At 37.1% G+C, this 26,471-nt stretch overlaps 2 protein-coding genes across 3 annotated transcripts in view; one reads left to right on the forward strand and one right to left on the reverse strand.

Annotated features, from left to right (window-relative positions):
* The window catches only part of fdl (beta acetylhexosaminidase fused lobes), a 236,394-nt gene that overhangs the window by 183,039 nt on the left and 26,884 nt on the right, over positions 1 to 26,471 (reverse strand). The gene's annotated exons all lie outside the window — the stretch shown is intronic.
* On the forward strand, positions 20,939 to 22,202 carry LOC141405310 (uncharacterized). The gene is made up of 2 exons (XM_073989511.1): positions 20,939 to 21,061; positions 21,195 to 22,202. Exons 1-2 carry the CDS (start codon positions 21,041 to 21,043, stop codon positions 21,840 to 21,842), a joined length of 669 nt encoding a protein of 222 aa, XP_073845612.1. The 5' UTR covers positions 20,939 to 21,040; the 3' UTR covers positions 21,843 to 22,202.

Below are 26,471 nucleotides of genomic sequence, written 5' to 3' on the forward strand. Positions count from 1 at the left end.
AGGAAAGTGTTTCGATAACAACTTTTCCTATAGAAATTTGTTCAATACCGACTTTTCCTATCGAAAAGCTGCTCGATACCGACTTTTCCTATAGCAAAGTTTTTCGATAACAACTTTTCCTATAGAATGGATAAGTTTTTCAATAGAAAAGTTGTTCGATAACAAATTTTCCTATAGAAAATTTGTTCGATAACAACTTTTCCTATAGAAAAGTTATTCGATAACAACTTTTCCTATAGAAAAGTTATTCGATAGCAACTTTTCCTATAGAAAAATTGTTCGATACCGACTTTTCCTATAGAAAAGTTTTTCGATAACATCCTTTCCAATAGAAGAGTTATTCAATAACAACATTCCCAATAGAAAAGTTGACCGATAACAACTTTTCCTATAGAAAATTTCTTCGATAACAACTTTTCCTATAGAAAAGTTGTTCGATAACAACTTTTCCAATAGAAAAGTTGAACGATAACAACTTTTCCTATAGAAAAGTTGCTCGATACCCACTTTTCCTATCGAAAATTAGTTTGATAACAACTTTTCCTATAGGAAAGTAGTTCGATAACAACTTTTCCTATAGAAAAGTTGTTCGATACCAACTTTTCCATTAGAAAAGTTTTTCGATAACAACTTTTCCATTAGAAAAGTTTTTCGATAACAACTTTTCCCACAGAAAAGTTGTTCGATAACAAATTTTCTATTAGAAAAGTTTTTCGATAACAACTTTTCCTACAGAAAAGTTGTTCGATAATAACTTTTCCTATTGAAAAGTTGTTCGATAACAACTTTTCCTATTGAAAAGTTTTTCGATAACAACTTTTCCATTAGAAAAGTTTTTCGATAACAACTTTTCCCACAGAAAAGTTGTTCGATAACAACTTTTCCTATTGAAAAGTTGTTCGATAACAACCTTTCCTATAGGAATGTTGTTCGATAACAACTTTTCCTATAGAAAAGTGGCTTGATACCCACTTTTTCTATCGAAAATTTGTTAGATAACAACTTTTCCTACAGAAAAGTTGTTCGATAACAACTTTTCCTATAGAAAAGTTGTTCGATAACAACTTTTCCTATAGAAAAGTTGTTCGATAACAACTTTTCCTAAAGAAAAGTTGTTCGATAACAACTTTTCCTATTGAAAAGTTGTTCGATAACAACCTTTCCTATAGGAATGCTGTTCGATAACAACTTTTCCTATCGAAAAGTTGCTTGATACCCACTTTTTCTATCGAAAATTTGTTCGATAACAACTTTTCCTATAGGAAAGTAGTTCGATAACAAATTTTCCTATAGAAAAGTTGTGCGATAACAACTTCTCTTATAAAAAGGTTGTTCGATAACAACTTTTCCTATAGAAAAGTTGTTCGATAACAATTTTTCCTATCGAAAAGTTGTTCGATAACAACGTTTTCCTACAGATAAGTTGTTCGATAACAACTTTTCCTATAGAAACGTTGTTCGATTACAACGTTTTCCTATAGAATAGTTGTTCGATAACAACGTTTTCCTATAGAAAAATTGTTCGATAACAACGTTTTCCTATATAAAAGTTGTTCGACAACAACTTTTCCTATAGAAAACTCGTTCGATAACAACTTTTCCTATAGAAACGTTGTTCGATTACAACGTTTTCCTATAGAATAGTTGTTCGATACCAACGTTTCGCTATAGAAAAATTGTTCGATAACAACGTTTTCCTATATAAAAGTTGTTCGATAACAACGTTTTCCAATAGAAAAGTTGTTCGATAACAACGTTTTCCTATAGAAAAGTTGTTCGATAACAACGTTTTTCTATAGAAAAGTTGTTCGATAACAACGTTTTCCTATAGAAAAGTTGTTCGATAACAACGTTTTCCTATAGAAAAGTTGTTCGATAACAACGTTTTCCTCCAGAAAAGTTGTTCGATAACAACTTTTCCTATAGAAACGTTGTTCAAATACAACGTTTTCCTATAGAATAGTTGTTCGATAACAACGTTTTCCTATAAAAAACTTGTTCGATAACAACGTTTCCCTATATAAAAGTTGTTCGATAACGTTTTCCTATAGAAAAGTTGTTCGATAACAACGTTGTTCGATAACAAGGTTTTCCTATAGAAAAGTTGTTCGATAACAACGTTTTCCTATAGAAAAGTTGTTCGATAACAATGTTTTCCTATAGAAAAGTTGTTCGATAACAACTTTTCCTAAAAGTTGTTCAATAGAAAAATTGTTCTATAACAACTTTTCCTATAGAAAATCTGTCCGTTTTCCTATAGAAAAGTTGTTCGATAACAACTTTTCCATTAGAAAAGTTTTTCGATAACAACTTTTCCCACAGAAAAGTTGTTCGATAACAAATTTTCTATTAGAAAAGTTTTTCGATAACAACTTTTCCTACAGAAAAGTTGTTCGATAATAACTTTTCCTATTGAAAAGTTGTTCGATAACAACTTTTCCTATTGAAAAGTTTTTCGATAACAACTTTTCCATTAGAAAAGTTTTTCGATAACAACTTTTCCCACAGAAAAGTTGTTCGATAACAACTTTTCCTATTGAAAAGTTGTTCGATAACAACCTTTCCTATAGGAATGTTGTTCGATAACAACTTTTCCTATAGAAAAGTGGCTTGATACCCACTTTTTCTATCGAAAATTTGTTAGATAACAACTTTTCCTACAGAAAAGTTGTTCGATAACAACTTTTCCTATAGAAAAGTTGTTCGATAACAACTTTTCCTATAGAAAAGTTGTTCGATAACAACTTTTCCTAAAGAAAAGTTGTTCGATAACAACTTTTCCTATTGAAAAGTTGTTCGATAACAACCTTTCCTATAGGAATGCTGTTCGATAACAACTTTTCCTATCGAAAAGTTGCTTGATACCCACTTTTTCTATCGAAAATTTGTTCGATAACAACTTTTCCTATAGGAAAGTAGTTCGATAACAAATTTTCCTATAGAAAAGTTGTGCGATAACAACTTCTCTTATAAAAAGGTTGTTCGATAACAACTTTTCCTATAGAAAAGTTGTTCGATACCGACTTTTCCTATAGAAAAGTTGTTCGATAACAATTTTTCCTATCGAAAAGTTGTTCGATAACAACGTTTTCCTACAGATAAGTTGTTCGATAACAACTTTTCCTATAGAAACGTTGTTCGATTACAACGTTTTCCTATAGAATAGTTGTTCGATAACAACGTTTTCCTATAGAAAAATTGTTCGATAACAACGTTTTCCTATATAAAAGTTGTTCGACAACAACTTTTCCTATAGAAAACTCGTTCGATAACAACTTTTCCTATAGAAACGTTGTTCGATTACAACGTTTTCCTATAGAATAGTTGTTCGATACCAACGTTTCGCTATAGAAAAATTGTTCGATAACAACGTTTTCCTATATAAAAGTTGTTCGATAACAACGTTTTCCAATAGAAAAGTTGTTCGATAACAACGTTTTCCTATAGAAAAGTTGTTCGATAACAACGTTTTTCTATAGAAAAGTTGTTCGATAACAACGTTTTCCTATAGAAAGGTTGTTCGATAACAACGTTTTCCTCCAGAAAAGTTGTTCGATAACAACTTTTCCTATAGAAACGTTGTTCAAATACAACGTTTTCCTATAGAATAGTTGTTCGATAACAACGTTTTCCTATAAAAAACTTGTTCGATAACAACGTTTTCCTATAGAAAAAATGTTCGATAACAACGTTTCCCTATATAAAAGTTGTTCGATAACGTTTTCCTATAGAAAAGTTGTTCGATAACAACGTTGTTCGATAACAAGGTTTTCCTATAGAAAAGTTGTTCGATAACAACGTTTTCCTATAGAAAAGTTGTTCGATAACAATGTTTTCCTATAGAAAAGTTGTTCGATAACAACTTTTCCTAAAAGTTGTTCAATAGAAAAATTGTTCTATAACAACTTTTCCTATAGAAAATCTGTCCGTTTTCCTATAGAAAAGTTGTTCGATAACAACGTTGTTCGATAACAACGTTTTCCTATAGAAAAGTTGTTCGATAACAACTTTTCCTATAGAAAATTTGTTCTATACCGACTTTTCCTATAGAACAGTTTTTCGATACCGACCTTTCCTATCGGAAAGTTGCTCGATACCGACTTTTCCTATCGGAAAGTTGCACGATACCGACTTTTAGTATAGAAAAATTTTTCGATAGCAACTTTTCCCATAGAATAGTAGTTCGATAACAACTTTTGCTATAGAAAAGTAGTTCGATAACAGTTTTTCCTATAGAAATGTTGTTCCATAACAGTTTTTCCTATAGAAATGTTGTTCCATAACAACTTTTCCTATAGAAAAGTTTTTCTATAACCACTTTTCCTATAGGAAAGTAGTTCGATAACAACTTTTCATATAGAAATGTAGTTCGATAATACCTTTTCCAAAAGAAAAGTAGTTCGATAACAACTTTTCCAATAGAAAAGTTGACCGATAACAACTTTTCCTATAGAAAAGTTGCTTGATACCCACTTTTCCTATCGAAAATTTGTTTGATAACAACTTTTCCTATAGGAAAGTAGGTCGATAACAACTTTTCCATTAGAAAAGTTTTTCGATAACAACTTTTCCCACAGAAAAGTTGTTCGATAACAACTTTTCCTATAGAAAAGTTGTTCGATAACAACTTTTCCTATTGAAAAGTTTTTCGATAACAACTTTTCCATTAGAAAAGTTTTTCGATAGAAACTTTTCCCACAGAAAAGTTGTTCGATAACAACTTTTCCTATAGAAAAGTTGTTCGATAACAACTTTTCCTACAGAAAAGTTGTGCGATAACGACTTTTCCTATAGAAAAGTTGTTTGATACCGACTTTTCCTATAGAAATATTGTTAGATAACAAATTTTCCTATAGAAAAATTTTTTCGATAACAACTTTTCCTATAGAAAAGTTGTGCCATAGCGAAATTTTCTATGGAAAAATTGTTCGATACCGACTTTTCCTATAGAAATGTTGTTCGATAACATCTTTTCCTAAGAAAATTTTTCCTGTAACAACTTTTCGTATAGAAAAGCTGTTCGATAAGAACTTTTCTTATAGAAAACATAGTTTCTATAGGAAAGTTTTTATCGAACAACTTTTCTATGGGAACAGAAAATATTTAAATAAAAAAGTGAAAATGTGAAAAACAGTGTTAAAAATGTGTTGGTATTATTCAGATTCGTGTATATTATGAACATTGTTCATAAAGCAAAAAATGCGAAGACGGATTTAAAGGGTGATTTTTGGTAAGTTGTTTTTTTATTTATTTAAACGTTCGAAGACCTCATTTAAAAAATTGACAAAACAACAGGGACGATAAGATAACAGACAAAACTTGATTAATTGGTTTTTTATGACATATGGAATTTTATCTTTAACTTTTTTGTTTCGACACCAAAACAGAGAGAGGCAAGTGAATCACTTATTGTTTTGTTAGGGAAAGAGTGCAATTAAAAACAAAAGGCTTTATTGCTTTATTAGGCCCACTGTTTATGATACTTAGCCCACGCTAACGCCTAAAAATCTTCGCCTCAAGTTTCCAAAACTTCTTTTGTCACATGAGAAAATGCTATTTATTTTTAGAATTATAGACTAAAGGTATTTACCTGCCGACTAATTCCTTTTTACTTGTTTTCCCTAAATCCATAGAAGGTTTTAACATAGATGAGTGAGTGACAGACAATATCAATGAATATAAATTATCCCCACTTTACATATACTCGTATATACGATTTTTTTTTATTTTATGCCCTTGGAATTTCCCCAATTTCACAATGTTTTTACATCATTTGTTATCTTTCCGTTAATTATTTCATCAGCCGTTGTCATTGTTGGAAAAAAATGGGTGAATCACTTATTGAATGACAAAAATCTATGAATAAACGACCATATAATGTGAATTATTGTCATGTACAAATTTATTTGTACAATAACCAGGTTTAAAATGAGATATTCAATATTAGGAATCAGATTCACAGTAGTATCAATATTATTTTTCAGTATCTGCTCAGATGAGTTGATATTATCAGTTTGTTATACGGTCACTTTCGTTTATGTAATACCTCAAAAAACAAATATCAAAAGCATGTACAAACTTTTTTGTACACCAATACCAAAAGTCTAAAATGCGATATTCAATATTATAAACCTGATTCAGTGTTATATCGACATTATTTTTTCAGCATCAGAACGCTTTAATATTTTTCTGGTCAACTTTTGTAGCACAGCGTCATTCATCGATATTTTCCGAAAAATGTGCACTGTCCCAAGGCCAAAAATGGCTGAAGGAGCGTTTAAATGCTTTTGCGATGTATTAGAGAGTTCATAAATATTGTCTTGGCTATAATTTTTGTCTCAGTGTTGGATCGAAAATCTCAATGGGTTGGCTGTTCTATGCTAAAATATCCAAAAAACGGGGATAAAAAACTTCGAGTTAAAATCGGAAAACTCGATTTTAAACATAGACATATGCTCTAGTAGACTTTTTTGCTCAGAACAATCCCATGAATCAGAAACCCGACGATTCCATTAAGTTTTTGTTTTCCTTCCATTTAAATATCCCCCTAGTATACATGCATGCTTCGAACTCGTACATTAACACTGGTAATATAAGGATTTTTTAAAGTATGATTGTTGTTCGACGAGATGTGACTTTATTTTGTTGTATTTATGGCGGTGTAGAGGTAGTCAACGTCTTAATTACCTCAAAATTGTAGGTAACAACTTCCACAGTTGTCCTGTGTTTTGTGTACGCATTGCGTGCCGATACCATCAACTTGGTCTTATCGCCGTCTAATGCCAGATACATTTTACCAGATTCTCTTTCGAAATGTGTTGCCAAGATTCATGCATATTATGAAAGATGTTCATAAAAATTTCTAAAACATCTTCGATCATTCACCAAAGCTTCAAAGAGAATTTAATAAAAATTTATTAAAAAAAAAATATCTTCGCCCTAACAGACAAAATTACAGAAATATTTATAGCTTGGCGCCCGAGCAAAGTCTCGAATGAAGTAGATAAGGTATTTTAACGCCCAAGCAGTTACATATTTTAAAAACAAAAATAGTTAAGATCGATTCTCTTTCGCAATGTATTGCTAAGATTCATGCATATTATGAATGTTGTTCATAAAGTTATTCTCTAAGACGGGTAACTAACAGCAAAACCGGTCGCTTAATTTGGTGGTTGTGTGGAAATCTTCGTCGGCTTCCCTTTTTCATTTGTAAGAAATGTTCAATCTTACAGCAGGTATTTTAAAAACCAAAATAGTTAAAAACGATTTTACCAGATTCTCTTTCGAAGTGTGTAGTCAAGATTCATGCATATTATGAATGTTGTTAATAAAGGTATCCTCAAAGACGGGTAACTAACAGCGAAACCTTCATTTGGTGGTTGTGTGGGAATCACGTCGTCTACCACAATTCCAACAAGAATTTAATTGAAATTTTTTTTTAAAAAAATATCTTCGCCCTAACAGGCAAAATTGCAGAAATGTTTATACATTGGCGCCCGAGCAAAGTCTCGCATGAAGTAGATAAGGTATTTTAACGGCCAAGCAGTTATTATAAAAACAAAAATAGTTAAGATGGTTTCTTTTTCGAAATGTTTTGCCAAGATCCATGCATATTATGAATGTTGTTCATAAAGTTATCCTCTAAGACGAAACCGGTCGCTAAATTTGTTGGTTTAGTGGGAATCTCGTCGGCTACCCTTTTTAATTTTTAAGAAATGTTCAATCGCACAGCAGGCATTTTAAAAACCAAAATAGTTAAAAACGATTTTACCAGATTCTCTTTCCAAATGTGTTGCTGAAATGTTTATAGAATGGCGCCCGAGCAAAGTCTCGAATGAAGTAGATAAGGTATTTTAACGTCCAATCAGTTAATTTAAAAACAAAAATACTTATGATCCATTTTACCAAATTCTCTCTTTCAAAATGTGTTGCTAAGATTCATGCATATTATGAATGTTGTTCAAAAAGGTATCCTCCATGACGGGTAATCGAAACCGGTCGCTTATTTTGTAAAACATCTTCGATCGTTCAGAAAAACGCCGTCGAGAATTAATAAAAATTCATTTTAACAAAATTATCTTCGCCCTAACAAGCAAAATTACAGAAATGTTTATACTTTTGGCGCCCGAGCAATGTTGTTTTTAAGCAAAATAATTAAATAACAACCTTACCACAGGTTGAAGTTAAAATATTTCATAGTTCATTTTATGAATAGTGTTCAAAATGCCTCGCTAATGTTTAGATTCATGCATATTATGAACGGGCTTGTCATCTGCCTAGTCATCCCAATCATCCTATAATGATACAGGATCATCCTTTACGACACATCCGAAAAGACATCAGACAATTTTTTTTCCGAATATTCAAGACGTATCATGTTGAAACTCCTCCTTTAAGTTGAAACGGAGGAAAGACAAAATGCACAGGGAGTTTTGGTTCAGAATAACCTCCACTATCAACTGACGTCGACTGATTGTCAATAGCAGTTGGTCTGACACGACAGCACAAACTGGGGGTCCAACAGGACGTCAACGGGTTTTTTCCTAGCAATATCCTTAACCAATATCGACCGGCTATCTCAGACAGCTCCCCAGATCTGGCTGGAGCAACTTCCTTAAATAAATAGTTAAATAAGAACCTGTGGTAATTTGAATTTTAAAGTCTTCATAGTTCATTTTATGAATAGTGATCAAAATGTGTTGCTAATGTTCAGATTCATGCATATTATGAACGTTGTACATATGGCGAATAATACTGTTATTCCTCTAAGACAGATTTAAAGATTAATTTTTAGTGAGTTTCATTTATATATTTCAAAGTTTGATTTATATATATTTTTAAAGGTAGCATTTACTTCTTTTACTGATCGACCTACCCATGTCAATATCATCGGAATTAGTAATAACATAAGCAGGATATTGAAGAATTCACACGAAACTCCTTGTTTGAAATCTCTTTAGATACGGAACTGTTCGGAGGGAGGTTCGTTTCTATTTTTGCTGAGGACCTACTATCAGTTAATGCCACCTTAAAAAGCCTTATGAACTTTCAGACAAGTTTTGGAGTACTTTTGAATGTATAGGTCCATCGAAGGCTATTTTATAATCGACAAAAATATGGTAAGTGTAGATCTGCAGAGTTGGTCTTTTCCAGTATTTGTCGCAAGATAAACATCTGATCAAATCCGCGCTGCTACTGCCAAATTATTTCATTCAGTGGTTTGCACAATATCCCAGATACTATTTTACATACAACAGGGATAGACAGTAACATAAGCAGGATATTGAAGAAATTAGACGAAACGCTGTCTTCTTGTATGATATTTTTGCTGAAGACCCACTATCAGTTAATGTCATATTACAAAACAAATGAACTTTAAGACATGTCTTGGAGTACTTTTAAAAGTGTAGGTCTACCGAAGCCTGTTTTGCAATCGACAAAAATATGGTAATTGTCGATCTGCATAGCTTTGGCATTTTTAAGGATTTCCAGAAATGTGTTGTCAACGGTGTGGGATCGGAATTTGTGTTGCCAACGATAGTAGCAAAGACACAAACCAAAATTTGAATATCATCTATGTTCAACTATTGACCGCTGGGTGGTGTGTACTATGATGGCGTTGTCATATCTGAATTTTAGTATGTTCAACCACTAATTACCAGGTGGCAAAAAGGTGTTACCATATGATAAGTGTCAATCTGCATAGCTTGGGCCTTTTTAAGGATTTGCAGCGATGTAGTATAAGAAGGGGGCTGCAGAAATGTGTTGTCAACGGTGTGAAATCTGAATTTGTGTTACCAATGATAGTAGCAAAGACACAAACCAAACGGTGAATATCAGTTATGTTCAACTATTGACAGCTAGGTGGTGTGTAGTAGGATGGCGTGCCATAACTGAATTTTAGTATGTTCAACCACTAATCACCAGGTAGCGCCCACTGTATAATAGCAAAGGTACAATTCAAAAGCTGTTACCATCGATGTGTGGAACCTGAATTTTAGGATGTTCGAGCACTAATCACCAGGTGCGCCACCTAGTTATTAGTGGTTGAACATATTAAACTGCTGATATGTCAACGCCGTCCTACTACACACCATCTAGCGGTCAATAATTCAACATAGCCGATATTCACTTTTTGGTTTGTGTCTTTGTTATTAGCGTTGGTAACACTAATTCAAATTCCACAACGTTGGCAACACGTTTTCCTTAAAATTTCTGCAGCCCCCTTTTTACACTACTCCACAAGGTAAATATCCTGTCAAAGCCGCACTAATATTGTCAAATTATTTGATTTACCGCAGGCTATAGTTGTTCACGCAATAGGGAACAGACTTATGGTCGTTTTAATTTGATCATACCGTCTTAACTCCTTGCTTGTGGACGAGGAACATATGATGCTCAAATTTCAATCATGGGGTACCCGGTTACTCCTGCCAGATGGTGCTAACAAGCTGCAGATACCTGATCAATGTTTCGCCAACAGTCTTGATCGGCTCGATTCGTGAGCCATTGATTGTTGCGAACTTAATATTCTTTCGCCGGCCTATTGCTGCTTTTACATTGTCTTGGTTTGGTGCTATACTCTGTGCTACGCATTGTTACTATTTGCAGAGTAACCATATATACCGTATTCCTTTTTCCGGTAGTAGCACGGCACTCCTGGTCATAGCATGGTGGAGGTCTCTGGTATCCATGCATGGATTTTGCGGCTATTTGCATGGATTGGGCAATAATTTGCCACTGCGCTGATATTTTATTGGAACGAGAAGTGCTATCATTAAGCAATTGGGCCAGTTGAGTGGTAACACGGTATAGTAATGATCCGACTCGCTGTTTGTTGATGATACATACAGACACTCAATGAACATCCTCCATCTATCACAAAGTCATATATTTGGTGCCCTTATGAATGTTGAGATGCTTTAATTTGGTACTGCTGGCTTGGTAATTATCTCAATGGAATACTGGTGAAATTCCGAGGTCGGTAGTCAAAATATGGGCCTTAAAAATGGGCGTACCGCAAGGTAGATTATGGAAGAATAATACCTACCCCCAGATCCTGACATGGTAATTATCTCAATGAAAGACAGGCAATTGTATCTCATAATGTCTGTCGAAATCCACTGTTAGCCTTGTCATAATCTGGAGTTAAGAATGGAATTAGACATAAGAGACTATCAGAATCTGACTTGGTAAGTATCACAATGCGAAACAGATATATGTGAAATTCCAAGGTTGAAAGTCAAAATATCGCAAAGTCAAAATGGTCGCAGCGCAAGGTAGAGTTCTGTCACCACTCCTTTTTAACCTTTACAGTAGAATCTTGTCTCTGGGTGTAGATGTTGAAGAACTAATTGCTAGACTGAATGATTACATAGCCACCACCTCAGCCTCAATGCAGGGTAGACATCTCATCATATTACTGTCAAAATCCGCCGATATCCGATTCACATCCCAGACGCGTGAATTAAGAATGGAATTAGACATAAGAGACGATGGAAAACTAATACCGTTCCCCCAGGATCCTGGATGTTGTGTTCGACCATTTGCTTAACTTCACGAAACACTCGGATACATAAAAAGCAAAAAACAAGGTCCTGAAAGCTCTGACATGAACCCCTTGAGGCAAAGGCAAAGAAATGCTCACAGTGACGAAGCATAAGGCAATAAATCGCTCAATCCCCATTTGCACATCATTTCTGAGTGACACCCAAAATGGCGTAATTTACAGGTAATTCTGAACCGTTCTTTACGGATAGCTAATGGATGTGTTATGACAACGGGCGTGGATCAAATACATGATGAGACGGGGTTTACGGCAACATCGAGTGTTGCATACTAGCCAATCGTTTCTTCGGTCTTCCCATCTGCCTATTCATCCCAACCGCAGGATCCTCCTCCACGACACATCCGGAAAAACATCAGAAACTTTTTCCCGGATATTCCGGGTTATTCTGAACGTAAATTCGCCGTGAGTATTCTCGCTCTCTCCTTTAAGTTGAAATGGCGGAAAAACAAAACTCACGGGTAATTTTCGTTTAAAATATCCGCCATTATCAACTGACATCGACTGATTGTCAATAGTAGCAGGTCTGAAACGACTGAAATCCAATCTCAGACAGCAAGATACAGGCCCCAGATTAAACAGAACCATATCCGAATTGTAGCAAATCTTTCATCCACCGAGAGGAAACTTGGGATCAGATGCTTTAACCTCCGACTAACTACAAAGGCAAAAGTTCATCACCATCACCTTTAAAAGGGCGCTAAAGGCAATTGCCCAGGTGACACAAATGTCCATTAAGGTAAATTCGTATTTAATTATCGAAGACACCAATCACTCTACCGGAGACAGAGAGCACTGTTAAAGTTAACAGATCTATTAAAAAATATCTTTCTTTGTAGAAATATCCTTTTTAGGTCCTTTAAGGAAAATTCTGCCAGGACAACATGGGTACCATTTGAAAACTTATCGAGACAGCTATTCCCTGAGCTAAAAAAATCTTTAAAAAATATTGCCCGATACATATTTTGACCACTTTTTTTGAATGACCCTGCACAATAAGTATACTTATTTTGACCACAGATTCTTTAAAGAAAATTCTACCGGGATAACATGCACGGTGCTCTTAACCATCTTTAAAAGAAAGAGCTTACACCTGGGAAGTTCTAGCGGATTCTGAAACTACAATGTTCATAGAGAAAATAATCAAAAAACCAAAAAAAAATCGCCGGTGCGCTTTTTAAATAAATCGCGGTCAAAGTTCAAATTTTTAGGTTTTTTTTAGTTTTCAAGATTTTGCTGGGAAACGGCAAGTCTTAACGAAATGGGATTAAAGAAAATGTTGTATCAGTGAAAATTCCCTACAAGATTGACCTTTACGATATTTTCGTAGATATTACCGGTTTTGAGATATCGAAGTTCAAATTTGGACAATGCACTGACTGTATCGCCTCCTTATAAAACAATGTTATGAACGGTGCGCCTTAACTAAGTTTAAATAAAAACCGCTTACACCTCGGAAGTTTTTGCGGATTCTGACACAGAAATGTTCATAGAAGAGAAAAAATCACTGGAGGGATTTTTAAATAAATTGCGGTCACATTTCACATTTTTAGGTTTATTTTAGGTTTTTGCGATTTTGCTTGGAAACCGCAAGTCTTATCGAAATGGGGCTAAAGAAAATGTTGTAGCTGTGAAAACTCTAGAGGATAAGAACATTGTAGTTTCAGAATCCGCAAAAACTTCCCAGGTATAAGCTTCTTTCATTAAAAGTTGGTTCAAGAGCACCCTGCATGGGTACCATTGGAAAGCTAATCGAGACAGCTGGCCCCTGAGCTAATAAAGTCTTTAAAGAATATTGCACGATGTGGAGATATTTAGTGCCTCGATAAGCTTTTCAATGGTACCCACGTTGTTTTGGCAGAATTTTCCTTGAAGAACCTAAAGAGGATATTTTTTGCAAAGAAAACCATTTTTGAATAGTTCTGTTAACTTTAACAGTGCCCTGCTAACGCGCTGTTAGCAAAGGCGTTAACAGAGCGCTTTGTGTCTCCGCTCGAGTGGTTTGTGTCTTCGCTAATTAAATACAAATTTATCTTAAGGGACATGTGACACAACGGGGAGGAGAGTGTCCACTTGGGATGAAAGAGAAAGAGGGACCAAGATAAGTCCTGGGCTTTGCCATATTAAAGTCGGTCTGGAGCGTTCCTTGGTATCATTAATCGCCTCTACGATAAAAAAAATAAACAAAACACTCAACGAGCTAAAGGCTCAGTCATTGTTCTAGCTTACTCATATTCACTAAAATAGGAAAACCACATGCTTCCGATTTTTATTCATTTATTTATTTTTTTTTTTTTTTTTTGAAATTCACAATGCTATAAAACATATTTATAACACTGTGCAACAAAATTCAATTTTTTAAATGATGAAAGTAGTCACTATTTTCTAATTGTGTATTAAAAACGAAGTACTTGTAGGGATATTCAATAATGGGTACTTCCACCCTGATTACGAATGCACTCGTATATCCTGTCTGGCAAGGAGTCATAGAGTTTTTTATATAATTGAGAGAAATCATAGACCAGGCTTCTTTTATTGCATCAATAAGTTCACTTTTGGTATCATATTGCCTACCAGACTCTTATAATTTACGAACCATCCATCCCCATACATTCTCGATTATGTTAAGGTCTGGAGAATATGGCGGTCATTTCAAAACCTCAACATTTTGACGATCAATCCATGCTTTGACTAGCCGTGCGGTATGAATCGGGGCACTATCGTGCTGAAATTTCCACTCCAGGTCTCCAAATGTACTTTTCACTTCTGGGAAAGCCTTTTGTAGTACTCCTTTGTACGAAATTGCATTCATTTTTTGGGGAAAGGAATTGAAGCTCCAGCGTTCCATAATATGAAATTGCTCCCCACACCATTAATAACGTTTCGACTTCTGTTCAATTTTTCGGCAATTTTGGTGAATGGAGAGCCCAGAATCCTTATAAGCGACAATTTTGGCTCTTTCCTCAGAACTCAGCGACTTACTTACTTACTTACTTAGCTGGCCCATTACAGAACATTTGTTCTATAGGCCGAACTAAGAAAAGATCTCCAATCCTCTCTATTTGTTGCTTCGCTTTCTGGAATACCGCGCCATTTCATCTCATCATCCACTTGTTTGCGCCATCTATTCCTTGGCCTGCCAATTCTGCGTGCACCGCCAAGCGGTCCGTGTTTATACACCTTTTTAGTGGGGTCATCATCGCTCATTCTTATGATATGGCCTAGCCAAAGCAATCGCTGCATCTCGATACGTTTAACAATATTGATGTCGTTGTACAGCAGATACAGCTCGTGGTTCATGCGACGTCGATATTCACCGTCAACGCAGATTGGTCCGTAGATCTTTCAAAGAATTTTTCTCTCAAACACACCAAGCACTGCCATGTCTGCTTGCGCAAGTACCCAGGCTTCGGAGCCGTACATCAGCACGGGTAGTATCAGTGTTTTGTAGAGCGTTATTTTTGTTTGACGAGATGTGGCTTTGTTTTTAAACTGCTTACTTAAACCAAAGTAGCATCTGTTGGCCAATACAATTCTTCTTTTTATTTCACAACTGATGTCGTTTGTTGTGTTTACGGAGGTGCCGAGGTAGACGAAGTCTTTTACTAGCTCAATATTATAGGAACCAACTTCCACAGTCGTTCCGAGCTCAATGGACGCATTGCGCGTCGACACCATCAACTTGGTCTTCTCACCGTTTACCGCCAGACCCACTTTAGCAGATTCTCCTTCGACCTTCATAAAGGTATCAGTTACTTCTTTTACTGATCGGCCTATGATGTCTATATCATCAGCATAAGCAAGTAACATGTGGCTATTGGTGTAGATTGTGCCACTTCTTTTGACGTTTGCCTCTCCTATAACCTTTTCCAGCAGGATGTTAAAGAGATCACACGAAAGGCTGTCTCTTTGTCTGAAACCTCTTTTGGTACCAAACTCTTCGGAGAGGTTCTTTCCTGCTTTAACTGAGGACCTCGTGTCAGTTAAAGTCATTTTGCAAAGCCGGATGAGCTTTGCGGGGATACCAAATTCAGACAGGCTTGGAACACCTTTGAACGCAGCGGGCTGTCGAAGGCTGCTTTATAATCGACAAAAAGGTGGTAGGTGTCGATCTGCATCTCTTGGGTCTTCTCCAGGATTTGCCGCAGGGTAAATATCTGGTCAATGGTGGACTTGCCAGGTCTAAAGCCGCATTGGTATGGTCCAATTATCTCGTTGACCATTGGCTTTAGTCGTTCGCACAATATCCCTGACACGATCTTGTAGGCAATGTGGAGTAGACTTATGCCCCTATAGTTAGAGCATACAGTCTTATCTCCCTTCTTGTGGACGGGGCACAGGATACTCAGGTTCCAATCGTCGGGTACTCGTTCTTCCTGCCAGATGGTGCTAACTAGCTGATGAATACACCTTATCAGCGTGTCGCCTCCGGTTTTGAACAGCTCGGCTGGTAAGCCATCGGCTCCTGCTGCCTTATTATTCTTCAGCCGGTTGATTGCTGTTTTTACCTCATCTTGGCCGGGCGGTATACATTCTATACCATCTTCTGGGATTGGATCTGTGGTATCATCGTCTTCGCTACTATTGGATACCAGCAGATTGGAGAAATGTTCCTTCCATATCCTGAGCACACTATCTGTATCTGTTACCAGATTACCTTGCTGGTCTCTACAGGAGGATGTGTCTGTACCAAAGCCATCAGTTTGATGCTTGACTCTTTGGTAGAATTTTCGGACTTCATTCTGGCTCGTGTACATCTCGATTTTTCAGCCTCCCGCTTTTCCATCTCTCTCTTTTTCCTGCGGAAAAGACGTTTCTCCTCTCTCCTTTTCTCCCTGTATCTCTCTCGTGCGCTACCCATTGCTACGGATTGTAAAGTAGCCCTATATGCCGCATTTTTCTCTTCGGTGGCAGCACGACACTCCTGATCATACCATGGATTCCTTTGTGGAGGTCTCTGGAATCCAAGTATGGATTTTGCGGCTGTTTGCATGGAGTGGGCAATGCTTTGCCATTGCGCTGATATGTTATCGGGATGAGGAGTGCTTTGATTAAGCAATTGGGCTAGTTGAGTGGAATATGCTGTGGCTATCTGTTGTGATTGCAGCTTACCGATGTCTAACTTTCGTGTTGTGTCTGTTCGTACTTTGTTTGCTACTTTTAAGCGGATGCGTACCTTTGCTGCAACAAGGTAGTGGTCCGAATCAATGTTTGCGCCTCGCAACGATCGTACATCCAACACGCTCGATGAATGTCTTCCATCTATCACAACATGATCAATTTGATTTCTTGTTTTCTGATCTGGAGACAGCCAGGTGCCCTTATGAATATCGAGATGATTAAATCTGGTACTACTAACTACCATGTTTTTTGCAGCTGCAAAGTCTATCAGCCTCATACCATTGTCAGATGTTTCAGTGTGGAGGCTGAATTTCCCGACTGTTGGGCCAAAGATATTCTCCTTTCCAATTTTGGCATTAAAATCGCCTAGAATGATTTTAATGTCATGGGCAGGGCAACTGTCATATGTTTCTTCTAAGCGCTCGTAAAATATATCTTTGGTCTGTTCGTCCTTTTCTTCAGTGGGAGCATGAGCGCAAATAAAGCTGATGTTGAAGAATTTAGCTTTTATTCGAATTGCAGCAAGTCTTTCATTTACTGGGGTGAAGCTGGATATCAGATGTTTTAGTCTCCGACTAACTACAAATCCGCAACCAAAGTCATGCTTTACGTCATGGCAGCTATAATACAGTGCGTCACCTTTAGGTGTTGTTGTGACGCCTTTCCCAATCCATCGTATTTCCTGTATGGCAGTAATATCGGCCATGTACTTTTCAAGTACGTCCGCCAATGCGAAGACTGCACCTTCTCTATAAAGAGTGCGAACATTCCAGGTGCAGATTCGCAGATCATGGTCCTTAAAACGTTTGCGGGGTTCGTCAACTTTAGAGGGGGTTGTTTTTTCTTTTCTTTCGTTTTTTCATAGTAGGATGTTTTTTTTTCTAGGAGAGGGTTACTAACCCGACGCCCAAACCCAAGTTTTTAACGTTCTTATGGGAGAACGCGCGGCACATGTTAGCTCACTACCTTTAACGGGTGTTAAAGGCAGTTCCCCAGGTGACACCACGGGGAGGTTAGTGACCACTTGAGATGAAAGAGGGACCAAGATAAATACTGGACTTTGCCATGTTAAAGCCGGTCAAGACCGTTGCTTGGTATCATTCATCCCCTACGTCACCCTTTACTATACCCCAAATCTGTAAATCTTATCTAATCGCAAGGAATCTCTAAGAATGAAAAACACGTTTTATGGTTAAGGTCAGACTTCATATGAGTTTATAAAAAATTGTCCCTCAAAACATAATTTTAGAGAGATGACGTCAAAGGCAAAAATATTCTTCATCAAATTTCACTATGGGTCACCAAAGAAGTGAAATGTATATTTACATTACATATCATGAAAATATCACTATCAATTTTGCTGAAAAAAAAAAACATGAAAATATTTCCCAATTTTTTTAATGGAATTTTTTTCCTTCTTTTTTCGTGTTGATACAAGAAAGTAATATAAAAAATTTATAAATTTGTAATGTAATTTTCTTAAGAAAATAGTATACCTAGATACGGTATGGTTTATTCTAAAACTCATAGTGAAATTTTGTGTAGAATTTTTCTCCTTTTGACACTTTTCACCTAACACCAAGTTTTATATTACTTTCATGTATCCACTCGAAAAGAGAAGGGAAAAAAAATTTCATCAAAAAAATTGGGAAAAATTGTCATGTTTTTTCAGCAAAATTGATACTGATATTTTCATGATATATAATGTAAATAGACATTTCATTTTTTTGGTGACCCAGAGTGAAATTTGACGAAGAATATTTTTGCCTTTGGCGTCATCTCTCTAAAATTATGTTTTGAGGGACAATTTTGAATAAACTCTGATGAAGTCCGACTTTAACCATAAAACGAGTTTTTCATGTTTAGAGATTCCTGGCGATTAGATAAGAGTTACAGATTTGGAGTATTCTGAGACCAATAGTAAAATTTTATGGCAAACAATTTTGTAGAAAATTTGGATTTGATAAGATCACATTTTAAAAGAGTTTTTGAAAGATTTTCGAAATAAGGACCAAAAAGACCCCTTTGGTGAACCGCATGAGGGTTAAAATTTTCAACTAAAATATTCCCCACATCCTCCTCTGTAAAGTTGCCAAAGACACTATATACCTAAAATGCAAGGATTCCAAGATATCTTAACTCGAATATTTCGAAAAAAAAAACTAGAAATAGGCGGAACTTGCCCCGCCTACTTTGGTTACTTTCCGATGTAAACTTTAACAAGTAAAAAGTCGTTAAGTTCGGCCGGGCCGAACTTTTTATACCCTCCACCATAAAATAGTCTTAATTAAAATGGAATAATTAGGGTCCTTTTACAATTTCAGGTGGAACAACTTTTCGACAATGGTTAGACTCCTACTGCCTCCCACTATTGCTTAAATTACACTGTGAACACAAATGTTGGGACAGAGATAATTCCTTTTGGAGATGAAAGCCCTTGGTGTGTGTATATTAAAAACCCCGAAGGACAGATGCGCCGTGATTCGAACTTCCGCATCATCATGCCATCATGAATTAGCATTATATCTTTGTTTGTTGTTTTTGTAGAGCATTTAAGCAACAGTTAACAAAGATATAACGCTAATTCCTGATGGCCCACAGGGTCTCTAACAAAAATTTCATCACGCCATAACGCGGAAGTTCGACTCACGGCGGATCTGTCCTTCGGGGTTCATAATATACTCACCAAGGCCTTTCTTTCCCAGACTTTTACCTCCATTTTGTTGCACAGTGTTATCTGATCTAATCTAAAAATATGTGTACAGCTAGGTGAAAGGTACCACCTACGGGGCTATATCAAAGAGTCAACCTATCTTTAAATTTTTTGGCGGAAAAGTTTTATAGCTGCAGGGAACTTCAAGAGTCAAATTGAGGGTAGTTTCATCAAAACAATGTAGACCCTCAAAAATGGACCCATGTTGACGAATTTTAGTGAAGAAATTTCGTGACCACTGAAAATTCCCGAAAATCGGGAGGTACTGTTATATGGGGGGATATACCAAAACATGGACCTATATTGACGATTATTTTTGAATAGACAAAATTGTAGCTATAATTCTCAAAATACCGATCATTACAGCTAGTTCGGTTAAAAATTGCAGCTAAAATTCTCAAAATACCGAAAATCGGGAGATACCGTTATATGGGGGCTATACCAAAACATGGACCTATGTTGACGATGTTTCGTTGGAGATGTTTTATGACCACTGAGAACTTCAAATGTCAAATTACAGCTATTTCGGTTAAAAACTGTAGCTAAAATTCTCAAAATACCGAAAATTGGGGGGTACCGTTATATGGGGGCTATACCAAAACATGGACCTATGTTGACGATGTTTGGTGAAGATATTTCATGACCACTGAGAACTTCAAATGGCAAATTACAGCTTGTTCGGTTAAAAATTTTAGCTAAAATTCTCAAAATACCGAAAATCGGGAGGTACCGTTATATGGGGGCTATACCAAAACATGGACCTATGTTGACGATGTTTCGTGGAGGTGTTTCATGACCACTGAGAACCTCCAATGTCAAATTGCAGATAGTTCGGTTAAAAATTGTGGCTAAAATTCTCAAAATACCGAAAATCGGGAGGTACCGTTATTTGGGGACTATACCAAAACATGGAGCTATGCCCATATCCTTTGAGATATAAGTTTGTTGATCACTAGGAACCCTAAGTGCCAAATTATAGCTAATTCGGTCTGCAAATGTGGCGAAGAACGTCAAAATACCTCAAATCCGGAGGTACCGTTATATGAGTGCTATACCAAAAAGTGGACCGATATAGCCCATCTTCGAACTTGACCTGCTATGGATAAAAGACCCTCGGGTGCAAAATTTCAGCACTCTATCTCAATTATTGCGGACGCTAGAGTGATTACAACAGACGGACAGACGGACATGGCTAGATCGTCTTCGAATTTTATCCTGATCAAGAATATATATACTTTATAGGGTCGCAAATGATTAGTTCGATGTGTTACAAACAGAATGACAAACTTAACATACCCTCCATACTATGGTGGAGGGTATAAAAACGCCGATACACGTGTCTCATGTTCTTAGCTCTACTTTCATAATATACTCAGTTTTCCTTGTCATTTTTTGTTGTTGTTGTTGTTGTCGCACAGTGTAATGGTTGTTTTGGTTTGTTAGGGAATTCACCTGAATATCGCCAATAATATTTTTCAGCAGGGAATTCTCCCACAAACTCAGACCGAAACCACATGACTTGACATATAAATAATGACTAGCACCACAGTAAATGTTTAGTAATTGGACTGCACAAATCGCCAAGCCGTTTGTATACGAAATAAATATTCACTTCAAAGGCAAAAAAAGAGGATTACAAAATGGAAGATAAGCGCAAAAATGTAAGTTGTCTCAACTTAAAATGTTGTTCGTTCGAATCGTTGAAACAATGGTGGACGAGTTTTATACGTTGCAGTAAATCCCCCTTTAATTACTTGTGCATTAATTTCGTATATCTTTAAATTGTTCTTTCAGTTAAACGAAGAAATGAAATCGGCCGTGAAAAATTTCCTCTGTGATATGATGCTAATTGAACGCAACTCAAGACGTGAAAATCTACTCCACTATGCATGCCACAACAATCTCTATTATCTAATAATACCCTTTGTAAGGCAGGGATATTGCATCTATCAACAGGATATTGAAGGACAAACACCACTGCACATTGCCATCATCAAGGGTCATCAGTTGTGTGTAGAGGAATTTCTAAGGTTATTTGAGATATGTAAACGCCATCGCCTACATGAGACAGCCCTTGATCCGTTAAGAAGGGATATCCATCATATGTTCTTAGTGTATAACTATAGAGGTTATACGGTGCTACATGAAGCTGTACGACGAGAAATTCCTCTGGCAATTTTTGGGGAAATGTTAAAAATCTGTTTGGCTTTGAAACTCAATTTTGAAGATATGGAAATATTGGGATCAGGCGATACTCTCCTACATTTGATTGTTCAATATAATCGTTTGGATTTGGCCCGGATAATATGTGACCTAGTTCCGGAATTATTGCGGCAACCAAATTATCCTGGTATCTTGCCATTACAAATGGAATGCATAACAAGGGAAATGGCGAACATTTTACGGAATGAAAATTCAATACGAAGTTGTTATAAAGAATAAAAGTATTTGTAATGTTTATAGATTGGCACCCAAGCAATGTTTCGAAACTAAAAGTATTGTATAGGTGAACGAGATTATTGCAGCAGCCAAATTATTATGGAATTACCCTTGAAAATGTATAGAAAATTATTATTAAGAATATAAGTAGGTGAAATGTTTATAAATTGGCGCCCAAGCAAAGACTCGAAACGGAAATTATATTATTTAAATAAATTATTTTAATATAATTTTAATATAATGTTTATAAAGTGTATGAGATATGCTGACGTCTATTTTGTTGTTGTTTTTTTTTTTTGGAACAGAGTATAATAAAATCCAGTGATAAGTTGAAACAACATTTGTGTTCCCTTACATACCTGAGGTTACCATTTGTTATCATTTTTAAACTGCAAAGCGTCCCTTAACCCCAAAAAGTGGTAAAACTGGATGCAATTTTTAAGAGAGAGGGAGAGGAGAGATGGCGAAAATGCCATTCTATCTTACCACAAGCTACCAAGCAAATTTTTTCGGGTAAAAAATTGTACAACTGATTTTTCGACATTTGTTTGACGATTATTTGACAATGAAGAAAAAATGGACAAAAACAGAAGAAAAAAGCGAAAAAGAAAACAAGTAAAAAAGTATCAGTCGTCTTTGCCGACCGAGATATACCCTCAGTCTGTGAGAATTGAAACTTTCATCTATTCACAATATCAAATATAATACCGGCTGTACATTTCCAAAGGATCTTCGAACAGATCCTAAGGTTAGGTTAGGTTGATAAGAGGGGTGATCCTAGATCACCACCTGCCCATGTGGACATACACTGAAGCCATAAGTAGGCCTGTTGTGCGCTCTAATTTTGGGTTATGGAGGATTATCTTTTTTTGACTTAGTCTAGGATCTCTGTCCTATTTACATAGTCTCTGATCTTTTTGAACTCGATTGTCCTAATTTGGTCGAGTTCTGGTATAATGCCATTCCCTAGTAACTGGGTTCTCAGATTTGTGTAACTGGGTTCTCAGATTTGTGAAGGTTTGACAATGGCAGAGGTAATGTTCCAACGTTTCGTCGTCCTCTCCGCATGCTCTGCATTCACTGTTTTCTGCACAACCTATTTTGTGCAGGTGCGCTTTTAGACCTAGGTGACCTGTAAGGATTCCTGTCAGTCTACTAATATCTTTTTTACTTAAGGTAAGGTCACATTAGGCAAATATTTGCTCCAGCGACCGGCATTGAATTTATGCTCACTTGCTCTCAGTATGCGCACACTGCCGGTCGCTGGAGCTAATATTTGCCTAATGTAACTCTACCTTTAGTAAAAGTAACTCTTTTGTTTTGTCCTCGTCTGGGTTTCCCCATAGGATTTTTGTGTTTTTTTTTTCCTTCTCTTCGCTACTCCAGAGGGATACATGTGCATTTTTTGCCCATGTCTTTAGTTCTAGTCGCGTAGCTTTAAACGGCTTAGCGTTTTCTAGACTTACCGTGGGTTGCTCCTTGGCTTATTTTGCCAAGGAGTTTGCTATTTCATTACCCCTAATCCCGGTATGCCCTGGTACCCATATAATGTTTACCTTACCGTGTTGGGAGTAATTATTTATAGATTTAATATGTTCCAAGACAGTTCTAGATTTCACTGTCTTGGTTGATATAGCTCTAATGGCTGCTTTGCTATCCGTAAGGATATTTACAGTGGTAGGCCTTGTGTGAGTATCAAACCAAAGCAGACACTCTGTTATCGCCCGGAGTTCCGCCTGCAGGATCGTGTTATGATCCGGCAGACGGAAGGAGATTTCCGGTTCCATTATATAAAGATCCAGTCCGGTTCTCCCCCTAGCACAGCCCCATCCGTAAACCCACAGCTTCCAGCGGCAATCTGTGCTAGAGCTCCCCCGACCCACATGTCTCTGTCAGGTATTGACACTTCACACAAGGCTACTTCACTAGTTTCAGGTATACGTTCCGATACTACCTGATTTATAGATTCACCCGTTGTGACCTTTAATATGTTTTGGTGGCTCTTTTCGATCCACTCGCTCATCGACTTTAGCCTTACAGCTGCGATGGCTGCCTCATACCTTACCTGAATATCTATTGGGTGTACAAACAAAATTGTTTCTAGAGCCCTAGTCGGTGTGGTCCTCATTGCTCCGCTAATGCTTAGGCAGCATGTTCTTTGGACCTTTTGCAATATTTCCACATTGCATTTTTTGTCCATGGCTGTCCACCATACCACAGACGCGTACGTTTGAATTGGTCTAATTACGCTTCTGTATAGCCAGTGTAGGTTGACCAACATATTTGCAGGTTGACCAACATATTTGGGCCTTGTTAGCCCTTTCTTGTATATGGTCTTTCCATTTAAGTTTCCTATCCAGAATCACTCCTAGATATTTAACTGTACAGGAGATATTTATTGTCTTATCTAGAAAAACTGGTTCCTCGTAGTGTCCCATTTTCGTTTTTCTAGTGAATAGACATAATTCTGTTTTTTCCGGGTTGACGTTCAGACCTCTCGGCCTGGCCCAGTTAAAAGCAATTTTTAGAGCCGTTTCTGCTCTTCGACAGAGTCGATTCGGATTCTTTCCCCTCAGAAGTATTATAACGTCGTCTGCGTAGCAGACTGGGTCAAATCCTTCTTCGGTTAGGGTCCTCAAGAGACTGTTTATGGTGGTAACCCACAACAGAGGTGAAAGTATCCCTCCCTGTGGCGTTCCTTGTCCAACTTTGTCTCTTATTTTCACGTCGTATAGCCCGCAGCTTATCCATCTATTCCTTAGCATGTGGTTTATCCAGTTCCTTAAGGCCCTGTCTACCTGAAACTCCTCTAAGGAGTGGATAAGTGTCTCGGTGCTTACGTTATTGAAAGCGCCTTCGATGTCGATGCATACAGCAAGTGTGTACATTTTCATTTCGAAGGTTCTTTCTATGTGGTGTACTACCTCATGCAATGCGGTTTCCACTGATCTGCCTTTAACGTATGCATGTTGTTTGAATTTAAGCATATCGTTGGGGATCTTACTCTTTATCATGGTGTCGACTGTCCGTTCCATTGTTTTGAGTAAGAATGAAGTTAAACTTATCGGTCGATAAGATTTTGGTGTTGCATAACTTGCCTTGCCAGGTATGGGTATAAAGACTACCCTTGCCTCCTGCCAGGCTATAGGAATGTATGCAATGCAAGCATGCATTGAAGATCCCTACCAGTTTGGACGCAATAAAGTCCACTTCCCTCTGTAGTAAAGCCGGGAAGATCTGATCTGGTCCAGCTGCTTTATATGGTGAAAAGCTTAAAATGGCTTGTTGGACCATTAAGCTGTCGATCTTTGGTGCCTCTTCCGATGAGTTAATACATTCTGTCGATGCCTCAGTGTTAACCATGGTATTCTGCGGGAAGTGCGTTTTCATCAGAAGGCCTAGAGTTTCTTCTGTTGTTTCAATCCTTTTTCCATTTCCATCGACCAATTGCTCGGTCTGTGTATGGGTTTTAGATAGAAACTTTTCAATCTTTGAAACGTCATTTACACTATCCACCTGTTCGCAGAAAAGCTTCCAGGAGTTTCGTTTGGCGTTTCTTGTTATTTTGTTGTATTCCTTTAATTTTGCCTGATAGTTGTCCCAGAATACAGCTGTTTTTTTTTACGTTTGGCCCTATTATAAAGTCTGCGGACCTCTTTGCCTTTATTCCGAATTTCCCCTGTCATCCAGGGTTTTTCGTAGGCGGATTTCCTCTCTCGAAGGGGACAACTTTCCTCGAAAGACTTTACTAGTGCCTCAGTTAACTTTAGGACATCTCTCTCTATGTCCTCCTTACTTAGGCATTCCTCATCAGGTTGCCCAAGTCATTCTTTTACTCGTTTTCCGAACCTTGTTCAATTTGTTTTGGATTTGTTTCGGAAGGTTATCGGGTTAGGCGATGGCCTAGCTATTTTAAATCTAATATACTTATGGTCTGAGAAGGAGTGTTCCTCCAGGACCCTCCACTCGTGTACCTCGTTTATTAAATTTTCTGAACATATCGTTATATCTAGTACTTCCTCCCTAATTCTATTAACAAAGGTTGGCGTATTACCGGTGTTAAGTGTAATCAGGTCGTTAGTCTTTAAGTAATCTATAAGGGCTTGACCCCTTTTGTTAATGTTAGTACTACCCCACGAGATGTGGTGAGAGTTAGCATCGCTACCTACTAGTACTTCGTTACCTGTTTGCTTTATCCTTCTCACCAGTTGCTGCAATTCCGACGAAGGTGGTAATGTCGGGGAGTCGAACGGCAGGTATAAAGATGCTAGGTATATGTTACCAAAAAGAAAGCATAAGTTTTTGTGGCATATAATGCAGGTCCTCGGTCGGGATCCCGTATTTGCGTAAACAAAGTTGATAATTTATATGGTTAAGTCCAGAAACCTTGTTTTTTATGGTCCAAGGTTCTTGGATTAAACCAATATGTATATTACCTTTAGTTATTTTGTCCATCAGGGCTAGTGTTGCCGTTTCGCTCCGATGGAGGTTGATCTGGATGACCTCAATCATTGGTCCTCCAGTAGGTTGGCTTTTTGGGAGTCGCTAATTTCGTCTGCTCCTCCCTCCTGTAAGCCTTTTGGTAGGTTGACCTCTTGGTTGTTTGGTTTGGCAATCTCCTCCTCACCAACT

Source organism: Musca autumnalis, unplaced genomic scaffold, assembly GCF_047663935.1.
Source record: "Musca autumnalis isolate F117 unplaced genomic scaffold, ASM4766393v1 scaffold_5, whole genome shotgun sequence".
NCBI classification, from domain to species: domain Eukaryota; kingdom Metazoa; phylum Arthropoda; class Insecta; order Diptera; family Muscidae; genus Musca; species Musca autumnalis.